This window comes from Puntigrus tetrazona, chromosome 17 (genome assembly GCF_018831695.1).
Source record: "Puntigrus tetrazona isolate hp1 chromosome 17, ASM1883169v1, whole genome shotgun sequence".
Lineage (NCBI taxonomy): Eukaryota > Metazoa > Chordata > Actinopteri > Cypriniformes > Cyprinidae > Puntigrus > Puntigrus tetrazona.
The window spans coordinates 5,746,665-5,760,576 of record NC_056715.1 but is presented as its reverse complement, the minus strand read 5'-3'; the positions used below and the strand labels follow the sequence as shown (position 1 = coordinate 5,760,576).

Sequence of the window (13,912 nt, the reverse complement as noted above, 5' to 3'; positions counted from 1 at the left end):
CGAGGTAATGAACCTGTAATTCTGGGGGAAGCGTGGGGGGGGGGATGCGGATATGAATATGCATGAGGCTCACTGCCTTTGATGATTAAAGAAAATTTTAATATTTAAATGAGTGCATGCAAAGTGATTAACTGAAAAAAGCAACGAGGCAAAAATCTGAAAAGGATTTCAAGATGCTGAGAAGAACATGGATGCAGCTTTCCTTTTTTATGGTCTATTAATGACTAAAACTGTTTTCTCTCGTTCTTTCTCTCTCTCTCTCTCTCTCTCTCTCTCTCGTTTTCAGCTTCTCACTCCTCCTGGCTTTTCCTGTTCTTGCCGCTGCTGGACACGACCCAAATGCAAGGATTTGGAAGGCATTTCAAAAGCTAAGTAAAGGTAGCACTTTCCTGAATTTTGAAGTAGTGGATTAAACACACAGGAGGGAAGAAATTAAAGTCTGGTTCACCAAAGGGAACGGCTTTAGCAGCATGTAAGGCCGTGTCATAACTATGGAGGACGGTTTGACATGAGCCGCAAAGGGGCCACATAATCAACCGCCGATTAAGAGAGATATTGCTAAAACCAGACAATCTACTTTACTTGATGGCCACGAAACTAATACCTCTCAACATATAAATCGAATTGATTTTGCAGGCTTGATTATGGGTTGCAGTAATGTAAAAAAGCTAATTATTTCAAATGCAAATGTAGCATGCAAGGTCTATTAATGCAAATTTTAAATGCTAATCTTAAGTGTTAATAAGTTAAAAGGTGCAATGTACATCTAGTCGAGGAAAACATAACCAAACAGTCCCTGCTTGTTTAATTGCACATTAGAAGTACTATTCAAAATGCACATATGAAAAAAAGACAAATGCTGCATTTTAAATCTAAACCAATAGCTAATGTGGCTAATTCAGACATTTAAAAAGGCGAGGAAAAAAACGGTTAAACTAGACAAAAATGGGCAATTTTCACTTCAAATCGGCCACTTGGTCTGACTTCAGGCTTTATTGAAACAACAGAAAGGGAATAAAACAAGAAGACCAGCAAGAGAGCTGTATCTGAGGCAACATATTAAATCAAACATCTATCCGTGCACACTGATTCAGGCATAGCCTCTGCACCCGGGCAGATCGTCCTCCTGCCAAGCCTTTGTGAATCTTAATTGAAAAAATGGCATGTGTGTCATATTATGGAAGCATGTTTTCGATATCTCTGCGCCTGTGTTGTGTCATTATTTATTGAAGAGCCCTCCCAGTGTATATGTTGATTCTGAGAGAGGGACATGTACTCTCAATTGAGATGTTCCGCGCAGCGAGGGAGGATCCAAATATCTGTTTATTCTGGACTGTGCATGTTCATCTCTGCTGGGCAGAAAATAAGAAAAATATACCATCTTCTGATGTACTCAAAATTCAGTCTGCTTTACAACAATGTTTAACATCTAATGGGCAGCGCATGTTCTCTCAGTTCCCCTCTGTAAATATTGAATTTAGACATTACATAAGAAAAAATGTGAACTGCACATGCAAGATCGACTAAACCACGGAACCTACATGTTCAACCTAATGCCTAAAAACAAACAGAGATGAAATCGAAATGAATGCTAACATTCGAAAAACAAAGCACATCATGCAGAGTTACAAAGCTGGCAAACCATGCTGGCACCACACCGCTGCAAGTGAAACTCTGAAACAAATCTTTCTGGGCAAAATCTCAAAAATAGGTAGGAAGTGAGGGCACGTAACAGGAACCGGCTGGCCGGGCTCAGTATCACTAAAGCCAGGACCGGGTCGTTCTTCAGAGCATTAAAAGCTCTGAGATAAGAGATACACCACAATCTCACTATTGAGATACAATAACCACATTTTATCACTCAGTGCACTGCTAATATTTTACAGTGGGCTCCATAAATAGAATATAATCAATTTGCATATTTAAATAATTAAAGATGCACTCAGTTTTTTTTTCCCACATTCTTTTTTTACCGTAGAGCATTGTGCTAAAGTTTTCGTTTACCAAAGCAGAAATGTGCATAGTCAGCCACAAATTATTTATTCGGCAAGCAAAAATGTCTATTAAAATAATATAATAATGTGATGGTATTCAGCTAGTCATGTGATCTCAACATGGTGGCACCCTTTCCGATAAGACGGGGTTCTGTTTTGCACGTATTATCTATTAATTCAAGTACTATTCATTCCTTTACGCTTTAAAATTTTAAATGAAGTTTTTTTTTTTTTTTTTTTAAGTCTGAGAGCACATTTAATTACCATTCACAATGAATCTGTGACCATCAAATATGCTGATACTGAGGATGTCAGGCCCCGAACATCAAGCGTTTTGGCTCCTGATGAATCGATTTGCATAACACCTACAAACGGTTCTGGCACTAGACTCGAGACGGCATTAATGGCAGGTGCGGGCTGAGAAGCGACAGGGGCCCAGCGGTGTGATCACTCTCAAGGAGAGGCAGGGTGAGAGAGGAAAGTGTTTGAGGTAAATTTCTTTATAAATATAGCATGTCTCATGAAATATTCACCGCGACGATCTGGTGAGCCAAGGGTCAGAAATAACTCCCCCTGTCGCAGCACTTGTTAGACGTGTAAAGCTGTGTGAGTGTGCTTGGATGGTGTGAGTGGAGAGAGATTGAGAGAGAGAGAGAGTGAAACGTTGACAGAAACAGGGGCCCATCATGGCAAAAGACATGTCCACCATCTCACCACGTGGCCAGGTGGCGTTCCTATGGTGATAGAATGCGAGCTAACTGACGCAGCCTGCTGTGAGCTTTTAGATTGAGCACCAATGCAATTGTATGGCATTTAATAGTCACTTTCTAATAAGAACAAAAGCAATATATTTATGTTTATTCCTTCCTTAATACTGATGGCCCTAAGCATTAAATTAACTGATAAACTGCTTAATGTGCATTAACATTTCAACTTTATTTTAATAAATAATTGGAATTATCAAAAACAAATGATTTTGCGATACGATCAAATATTTGTTTTAGTTCACTTGAGATTTTGGTTGTTGTTGTTTTATGGAAGCTTGATATTTTTACATTATATTTTTACTTGATATTTTTAATATTGAAAGAGCATTCAAATTGTAACAGCAATGACAGATTTTACATCTATTTACATACAAGTCCTTCTTATAGCTATTTGCGTGCCGAAATGTGATTAGCCTAAACATACCTAAATATAACTAAACGTGCTTAAAACATTTTTACATGTCTTAAAAGTCAGTCAAAATGTATGTGTAAAATAATCACGTTAACACAGTACTGTAACCAAATGTATCTGGGCAAATCAAAACTCTTAAGGACATTTGTGCTGTCTATTTGTCACTCTTATTTACATCCTTATATTTAAGCCAACCTCAAATGCAACATTGGTTTGGAATGGTACGCGGCTGCATCACCACACATGCACACCAAAAAGAGCTTGATTACAACCAGCACCAAACACTAAAACACAACCATCCCTGTTGGGTGCTGTAGAACACAAACAAACAGATGACAAACAGAGCTTGACACAATCTTCTTTCCTTCCACCATCGCACATGCATATTTAAAACGTACAAATTTTGCATCTGATCACTTATATCTCATAAAGTCAGTGAGTGCGAATTTTGAGAATTAAACATCAGTAAGCGAAATAAAAGAGATGGGAGAGGAAGCTCATATTCCCGGGAAGAATGTTGATCATTCCACATGTATTTAGACATGAATATGCATTAAAAAGACGAGAGCCTAAGTTTACCAAAAACACCTATATTTTATGCATAATATTATTTCACAATCCTTTTGTTTCTGGTTTATGAGATCATATTAAATTATTGCTATTTAATTAAGGCATCCTCACAGAGAACAAAGCACCGCGGTTCATAGCACCTCTATCTGAAATCTATAATTAAATAACAAGTACCATTAAATGCCTGGCCAACTTCACCAGGCCAAGCCATCTAGATGCATTACTGGGTGGTAAATGTCTTATTTATTTGTTTATTTATGTATGTATTTCACATTTAGACTGCTTAATGATGCACAGTGGCAACAGTCAGCTCTGTCGGCCATCTCAGGGACCTATTTTTCAGTGCCACTGAACTGTTTTAACCTAGCTGTGCGACACGAGAGGGGCTCTAGTGGCTCGCGAGCGCAAACCAAGCCCTCCCAATGCCCCCAGCAGCAGCTCCTATCGCCTGAGGGTATGCAGAATGTCATATTTTATTTAATTAGGGCTATTAAATATAATTAAATTCGGCTGAAACTTAAGACGGCTAAGTGGCAATACAATACGGTGCAGAGCGAGCCTGTGTCCTGCTGATATTTATGCGAGAAATATTGAATTCAACCCTCAAGTGGTTCCTCTTCAATGGCTGTCCCGTATTGTCATAGATAACGTTGACTTTTTCATACACACTAATAAAGAAAAAGCCACTGGGAGAATTATCGCTAAAAGCAATTTCAGTAATCAGAATACTTTATCACAAGGTCTTTTTGCAACTGATTATAGGGTTTCTGGAGCAAAGCACACAGTGTTTAGTTATCACCGCGGAGTCTCCAGAGAACAGTTATGTATATGTGACTTAATGAAGTTGCCGTTTAGTACCTTCACTCAACCAAAAACCAAGAATCACTTGGATGATTTTCCTCCTAAAGGCCAGTAATGTACGCAAGATATGAGCCGTGATATTGGGAATGTTAACTTCAGGAACGAAAGGCCAGAAATGATGCTCTTCCTGTTGGACTATCTGTGAATCACAGGCCAAGAAGAGAGGGCTGATGTGATGGAGGCTGACGTGTGGCAATGAAGCGGTAGAGTTTAAGACCTGTCACAACATTGCTCGTATGTCAAGGTTACTCGGATGGTTTAATGAAAAGATCAAAATGCACTCCGGCCTATAAAAAAAAAAAAAAAAAAAAAAAAAAGATGTGAGGTTCTGGAAGAGCAGGGAACTCTTGCAAATATAATGCCGGTCTGATCAGAGTTAGCTTTTGGAACCTTATTGATGGATTCAGAAGTGGTCTTCCTCATCAACATCTCTCTCTCTCTCTCTCTCTCTCTCTCTCCCGCATTCTCATGCTTTCTCTCATTTCTCCACTTGAAGCTGGCAGATGGATATATTATAGAAGAAAAAAAACAAATTCATGAAAAATGATCTGTGCTTTGCCGAGCAAGAGTACCACTGCTATTTTCAAGGCGGAGTGGCTGAGTGTTTTTTTGCGTGTCATTTTCTGTTTCACGTCGAGAACAAATGGAACGGGAAAGGTTTAGCATAAAAGAATACTTTAACCTGCTGGGAGGCAATTATGAATACAAGGCAGCCTGTGAGTGTTTAGCCGCATGCTCAAGCTGACATTCAAGCGTCTTAATCACTTTCAGAGGATGTTTCATCTGCCGTTATATTCTTCTCTGCGAACTGCCTCCCTCTCCAGCCCTGAATTAATGAAAGGTGTAAAATTTACTCTTGCTAACTGCAATATGATTTACAAAGGCAAATGTTCACCTTTCATATGCCATTTTTCAAATTCTGAAGTTTAAATGAGATTAAAACTACTTTTCAGTGTAGATCTTTTCACAAACGAAAGAGAGATTTAGTAATTTTAGATGGCATTGACTGAAATAACATTAATTGGATAATCTAATACTTATTTTTTTTATTCGCAAATAAAAGCTAATGCAAGGTAATTAACGTTTACAAAAAGAACATTTTGTCAAGAGCGAGAATTTATTATATTCGGAATAAGTAATTTAAAGTTTACATCAACAAAAATTAATTTATGCATTTACAAAAGATAAAAAAAGATACACAAACATCCATCAGAAATTGATTCAAACTATATTTGTGTGTGTGTGTGTGTGTGTGTGTGTGTGTGTGTGTGTGTGTGTGTGTGTGTGTCTAAAACATTTGTTTTTGAACCCTGACCTAAAGTTTTTTTTTTTTTTTTTTTGATTGTGTATGGTTAGGAAAGTGCACGCTTACCAGTCAGTCTTTAAAAAAAAAAAAGGAAACATCAATGATGAACTGTAGTGGAACAGTTTGCACGTAACTGTGTGGACGCTTGCATCATATTTCGCAACTGACGCCAACACTCTCTCGGTGCGAGCAGCCAGCCAGTCAGTCAGTCTGGGAGTGAAGTCTGCCTGCATCATGTGAGGTACTGAGTAATTTAGCAGCGGCCTCATTATTACAGACATTTAAATACACGAGGCATTGTGGTGGCACGGAATAAATTGTCTCCGATGCCGCGGGTAACTTTCGCAAATAAGGATTGTGAGGCATTAAAAAACGACGTTATTAAAAACCGAGGCAGTGTCATAAGCCGCTCCCCTGCATTTCCCCCGGTAACTTTGTCCAACCTAGAATATTATTTTATGAGACCCATTTCCCAAGATCCCTCCGGGTTCTTTGTGAAGGACTTGACTGCGCTGTTTTGTAAGATAACTGGGAGAGTTCTCTCCCTACAGCTGGACTAAACTAAACTGCCTCTTTACCCCTATTCAATAGAAAACTCACTCTTTTAATCCTACTCTATTTCTTTCTTTCTCTCCTCTCCTCTCTCTCCCTCTTTTTTTTTTTGAGCATTTGAATTTTAATGAGCTTTTCACCTTTTAAGCAGATGGCTCAGGCTGGATTTCTCCATGAAAGTAGGGTGAGTTCTCTGTCACGTCTTGCACAATTTGTTTCAACTACCAGAGTCCTTCAGGGGGTTTTAGGGCTTTGAGTCAGTAATGTGATGTTTCACTTTGCACGGCGTAGGCTCCCCTAATGAAATCAGCTGAAGGAAAAACAATCTCTCTTGAGGCTCGCAGATGAGCGGTATCACAATCACTACAGGATGCCCAGAGTCCTACCGAGGTAAATGAGTGCGTGTCTCCCTTTGTCTGCAACTCTGCAGGCTCTAAGTGTACGTTTGCGCACATCAGTATTAGAAAACACACTGGTGCGAGAGGACGTGTGAGTTCATTAGCGTCAAAACTTTTCTGGAGAGAGTTTGACCTACCTGCCAGGCCACTTTCTTGCTTGGGGCAAATTCCTTTTGGGGGCGTCAACAGTCTCTCGTCCTCTTCTTCAGGTGTCACCTGGATTCCAATTTCGACCGGTTCCACCACTTTCCTCAGCTCCGTGCGGGGCGGCGAGGGGCTATTGCGGTCCGCCATCTTGTCGTAGCAGCCGTGACCGGTCGTCAGACCCTGGCATTGCTTTTTCTTGTGCTCGATGAAGAGCAGAATGTCTCCCAGGGGAAAGGTTAGTTGGCACTGGCCACAGGTGAGGAGGTCGTGGTCACCCAGGCCCGGAGGCAGAGGCCCAGGCATGCTGGGATCCAGCAGTGGGTGAGGGTGAGAGTGGAGATCAGCCACGGCCAGTCCCGCATCCACATGCTCAGCTTCCGCTATAGGGAAAAACAAGAGAAAGAAGCGTTTTGAGATCATACGACATTCTTAACAGATGCTTAATCTGTGCACAGATAAACAGAGCATTTTTGTCTAAACTAATTTTTAAAAAAATATTTAAACTTAATAACTTACTCTGCTACTGAAATGAGTTTTATTTCTGCTGGTGTAACCAAGGCCACGTGGGTGAGGAAACATATTATCCAATAATATCACAGAATAATGCGCTTAACCCGATTTCAGATCCTGATAATTACAATGAAGTCCTGCCCTAGATTATTTTCCACATAATATTCAGTTTCACTGTGAAATATGTTAGATTCGATCAGATACATCAGTATAGGAATTCTAAATAAAATACTAGTCTCTTTGGTAAAATTATTATTTAATAACATAATAAATATTTAAAATAGCTGTCACTGTGTCTACCAATGCTTTTTTTTTTATCTTATTTATCCTGTCTATTTCATCATAGAATTAAAAGGGACATTGAAATAAAAATACTTAATAAAATTATTAACCAATAATATGAGCATAACTTAAAACACCCCCACTCAATCAAAAACAAAATCAAGTCTCACTCTAAATTATTTCTTACTTAATATTCTGTTTCACTCAGAAATGCACTAGTCACTTTATGCCAATTTAATGCATTAACAAACATTGATTCATCTTTAGCTCATAATTTGCCACTGTATTTACATCTATCCATGCATCCCTAATCGTCTTCGCACTCTAATTCATAAAAACACATCAGCAAATCAGTGAGGGAAATTGAAATAAAATACAAATGTCGTGGAACTTGAGACGTAATCACACATTTCCTATGAGTTCAGGGTCAGGTCATTTAGCATTTCGTTTTTTGGCAGCTTGTTAAAATGAAGGAAATGAATCTTGGGGCCCGTTTAAGCGTTCACCTACGTCCCACGACAGGCCCACTAAACTTCGAGAGCAAAAAATAAAGGCCGACTTAAATTTAATCATCCCAGCGACCACACACGAGGCGCCTCGGTCCAGTTCAGCGTGTTCTGTCCTGTAACCAGCCAACTCTTGATAAACATCCATATGTGAGGCCGAGACCCAACAGCAAGGCGCTGTTATTAATATACAATACAGTATTTGTAAGGTTGAAAATAAGACCGCCAGACCTGAAACAGAAAGTCTGAAGGGAGAAGAAAGAAGAGAAAAAAAAAAAAGCAAGAAGGAAGGAGGGAGGGCTCCGTTTTTGGCTGTGAGAGATATTTGCACAGCCATGAGAGCAAGAGGCCCTGCAGATCTTCTGGTTGATTCTGTCACCTAGATAAACAGTGCGGAGCGGCGGGCGCACAAACCACAGAGTACGCCGGACAACCTCAGTCCCTCTGCCTCCATTTTGAAATTTCAGCCTCACCTTTCAGCACGCGGCCACAATCGGCCCTTTGTAGCCCAACGCCGAGTGCAAGAGCAGTTTTATCAAAGACAGTAGAGGCCCTTGACAAAGCCCCCTCGGGACCCCCTGACAGACAGCTCTGTTGATGTTACATTTGACAGCTTATCCTTGCGCCATACTAATCATAAGATCTAGACAAACACCTCTCTGACTGCCACTTTACACTCTTCAGCTTCCTGTCACTGCTTTCATGCTCTCTCTACTCAACACGCTGCATGATTTGGGTGAAAGCGGGAAAAAAAGAAGAAAAACACTACCATAGCAACACTTAGAGCCACACAGCTAGCAAGTGCGGATTTTTGAAGTGCACATAAATCTAGGAGGAGAATGAAGGGAGGAATTCTCAAATTGTCAGAGCCTAAAGGACAAATGTGGGATGTTTTTAAAGAAACAACAACCCTGTGGAATTTCTAATTCATTTATTAGACTGCTTTAATGTTCACAATTGGCCTGCGCACTTTACACCAATATAAGGCCTAGAAGGCTCTTTGAGAAACGCCGCGAGGAGAGACAGAAGGCGATAGAGACAAAGATGGAGGAACGGACCACGCTGCTCACACAACACAGGTAGCCCTGTTTACATCTCCCAGAGGAACCTGCTAACCACTAATTTTCGATGATAAATTACGAGCAGCCTGCGCATCCATCTGCAATTTGTCCACGGTCCAAATTATGAATGCGGACAGATTTGTAATGTCAAGCTCAGAATGCAGCTTTGAAAACGAAACCACTAAACCCCCTCTTATCTTTATTTCAGACGATACACACTACATTAGAGCGGCTTTAGATGTGCATCCTGTTAAACAACAGCATCTAAAGACTTAGCAATCATTTTAAGAAAGCATTTTGATTTAATAAAGCATTACAAAATACATGTACGTTTTACATCTGCGTGCACATGGCACTGTTTTCGGATTTCGCACTATAATGAAGGAGATAGCTGAAGATGACTAAGATAGTTGAACCCCCCTCAAATCCAGCCCCCCCGACTCAGATATATAGGAGTGGAGCAAAGACCCCCTTTGGGCAATATCAGGCCATCTGTGCATTAAATTAGTTTGCATGTAAATAAAGAGAATGGCCTGCACATAGACTCATCAACCTATGCAATACACTCCATTAAAATGTGGCTACACTGTATTTACTAATAAATAATATTGTTATTTAAATATTTAATATTTATTGTGAATCATAGACTTTTTGTTATAAGCAGAAGTAATAAGAAAGTATTAAGAATAAATTAACGGTATTTTTTTATTTAATTTATTTTTTTGTGAGAAGTTTGTAAGGAGGTTACATATCCAATTTCACAATTCAATAAAAACCTTTAAAATTAAATTAACTAATTTTAAAAATCTTTATTATTTAAATCTTTCAAAATGAAACTTTCAATATATAATTTTATATAAAGATTTTTTTTCTCGTCTGTAAATCATTTTTTCTGTCTCACAACAAAAACTGTTTTACATATAATCTGTAACTGTACTCGCACCTGTGAGTACATGCACAAAAAAAGCATATGCATTCGATCCAATAAATAAAGATTGCTTGCGGGCATGTACATGAGCAATATGCGTGCATGTTTGTGTGTCACGCGTTTGTGCATCCTGGGAAGCTGCACCAGCAGAGATGCGCACGCACACACATGCATTCACAAACACTACTACAGGAAGAGGTAATTTGCAAATAATTTACAAATTCAAAAAGACAACATGAACCACAGAGTATATTTTTGACATTTGCGTTAGACTCAGCTATAAGTTATACAATAATATAAAAGAAGTTATAAGCAGTTATAAGCTCTCAAACTGCGTAACAGGAGGTTAGAGTGAGATTGCAGCCTCTTTGTACTGTGGGAGAGAATTTTGAGGTGCGCTAGTGGAAAGCGTTAGTTTAATGTGTCATAGGTCTAGCACAGACCTGAATCAAAGTGACAGCTGGAGAAAAAACCCAGAGTGGTAAAGAACGTGTGCAGCTGAAATTTTCTCTCTCCCTCTGTCCCCTTCTTTTGCTCTGTCTGTGCCAACCACAGGAAACACGCTGCTTGCAAGCAATGCCGCTAGTACGCACTTCAAAAGAAGGGACCCCCGTACACACATACACACACACACCAGGTGTTGTAATCATGTAAACATACGGCAAAGTCTTGGATGTGCCTATAGAGTCTGGCGAGTTATCCATAGGTGAGTTAAACGCATAAAGATGTCAATCATTCACTCTCATGTCATTCAAAACCTATATGACGTTTTCTGTGTAGAAAGTCTAATCAGCTTTTTTCTTAGGAAAATAAAGGAGAACTGAGATTGTTATACAAAATTACAGTGAATAATCACAAATTCAGTTGAAGACTGAATACATAAACAACTGTGGAAAAGAGCAGCTCGGACATTCTTCCAAATGTCTCCTTTCGCTTTCCACAGAAAAAAAGACAGTCATACGGGTTTGGAAAGACAAGGAGATAAATAAGTGACAGAATTTTCATTTTAGGAGATCTTTTCTTTTAAATAACTCTGTAGAAGGTATGAGATTGAACTACGCAGGCCCGATCCGACGGTGTACGTTTCCTGCTCTAGGCAAACAGGTGAGAGTGTGCAATTCCTCACAGTCGCACACACACACTGACACTCTCACACACACACTCTCATCCACCAGCGATAACAATGCTGTCACCAAGGTAACATTACAGCTCATGATTTTCTCTGATCCCTCAACAAATACTCCATATAATTCTATCAGGGCCACCGAAATGTCAAATGTTATTTGTCTTTATCAAGCACTCTCTGGCAGCCAGAGAGAAAGACAGTGAGGGACAGTGGAAGTAAGAAAGCCTGAATAATATTCATAGGTGGCTAAAAAAAGGATGATATAAAATGAAATTTGAACTTTGGATAAAATGCACACTTAGAATTATACCTCCATTTCATTTTTGTATGAAAAAAAAAGTACAAGAAACGGACTACATTTTCAGGCGCGTGCTACCCTGCCATCCTGAAATCAGTAAAATGTGGTAATTTTAAAAATAAGCCACATTAACCTAAGAAAGCTACATGTATATGAGTCAGAATGAACACTAATGGGATTTCAGTAAAACATAAAACTAAAAAAAGACATGGCTTCCAAAAACGAACGCATCACAAGGCACGTCTTAACACAGTTTTGGATTTATCCTTTTCCATTCTGGATTTACGCACCATTGTTCAGGGGCCCTCTGACTCATACTTAACGGAGTCTTTTTGTTTGTGAGGAACCAAATTGCTGTTGACAGGTATTTGGCTGATCGGGGTACAGTCTGGCTTTCCCTCCAAAACACACAAAGGTCTGCGAGTTACGTAACAACGCTTTAGCAGCCCCGCTTTAACGTACCTTTCATCCTCGGACTGTCACCCTGCAAACCCCACCATTAACGCTCAGCGCTATTTGGCTCACAGTTGAACTGTTGAGATTTTCTGCAGCGATACCAGAATGAAAAGTCACAGTCAAACAGGTTTTGGAGGGGTTTTTTAGCCATTGCAACTGTTAGGGCCTAATTAGACAACACACACCATTTAACGGATTTCATATTGTTTTTTACTGGGTCCATAAATTTTCCTATTTAAATCTTGAAAGACTTTATAATGCTGTCCAGATATAAAGATTTACCCCGCGCCAATTAAAGCCATTCACAGAACTGTGTGCGCGGAGGGCAGAGCGTGCTGAAAATGAAAGCCAGGGAAAGGGCCTAATCAAACAATAAAAGCTCCACTTTACTGTTTGTGCATTATTTTCCTATGTTTCCCATCAGCCCGAGCTGCACAAGAGCAGAAGCAGTGGGTGGGGGCTGCGCTAGTCGCGCTGCTACGTACCCAAATCTGACCACACCAGCCCACAAACTCCAGTTCAGAAATACCCACCCGTTACCCAAGCACAAAACAAAGATATGCAGTCTAGCGGAGAAGGAAAGGCTGGATTTGGGTTGAGCCTTCCACTCAGACGGCACGCAAACAAACAAACAAACAGGTCGGCAAAGAGGTAGCAAGTCAACAACAGCCTCCTTTCCAGTCATTTCACGTTCGCAAAAGGCCTGTGTAACACATGCACATGTAGCAACGGCGCTTACAAGAATCTATCAGGAATTAATTAGTCTGTCATTAATCTGTAACCCACAGTCAAACACACTGGTGCTCAAACCGCAAACCTCTGCCTCGCGCTAGGCCTCTACTTTTTCCTGTTTTCTCTTGCTTGAAAACTTCTCTGCGACCTGTTTGCTGAGCTAAATACGTGTCAAAATGTTTGACATGAAGCACTCTTCCACGAGGGACGCCATCGTGTTTTAGCTCGGTTAGTCTGAAGGCCTTTGTAAAAAAAAAACGAACAAGGGTATTTAGCTGCTTTAGGTATATTAGACACTTAGAGTGCTTGCTTCTGTGCTGATGCAAAGGTTTTAAAAAGCTACTAAATGCTTGCTCTGTGTGTGTGTGTGAGAGAGAGAGCGTAAAGCGTGGTGCATGTGCAAATGAAGCTGTTAACAAGAAGAGAACAGGGATCATCGTGGCGCACGGCGGCGGTGGCGGAATTTTAAAAGCGTGATCCTCGGCCACTGCGACGGCGCTAGTCCATTGTTTAATTAAAAAAGAGGGGGAAATAGAAAATGAGTCGTCTTGCAGGTAAAAAGAGATTAACATGATGATGTCCACTGGGAGCCTGTCTAAGCATCGCTAACCCTTTATCGGCAAATCTCATCAGGGAGATATTACCTAATATTTTCACAAGGAAAGGAATTATGGATGGCTGAAACGACTAAATATCACCTCAAGCTCAGCATCTCTCTTTTTTTTCCCCCCAGCAAAGGCTTTCTTTCTAATGAAACGGCACCAAAAAGGCACGTATATATCACAATCACAGAGCTAGTAACACATTCCCACACAACACGCTCATCTGATGCTTGGGAAGCGGAGCGCTTCCATGCTCGGAGCCGGTCAGAACTCAGCCAGCTGTGGGACGTCAAACACTCAAGCCACTATTACGAGTGTCTGCGTCTCATAAATCAAGCCGCGAAAAACTATGCCCACTTTTGATGCCGTCCAAAGGACTCAGCCAGCCTTGATGCATTTATACT

At 40.2% G+C, this 13,912-nt stretch overlaps 1 protein-coding gene across 2 annotated transcripts in view; it reads right to left on the bottom strand.

Moving 5' to 3' along the window:
- bcl11ba (BAF chromatin remodeling complex subunit BCL11B a) overlaps positions 1-13,912 on the bottom strand; it is a 47,376-nt gene that overhangs the window by 26,463 nt on the left and 7,001 nt on the right. For both annotated transcript variants that reach the window (XM_043263236.1, XM_043263237.1), the window contains exon 2: positions 6,998-7,387. In XM_043263236.1, coding sequence (XP_043119171.1) covers positions 6,998-7,387 — 390 coding nt within the window. The remainder of the gene's footprint in view (positions 1-6,997; positions 7,388-13,912) is intronic.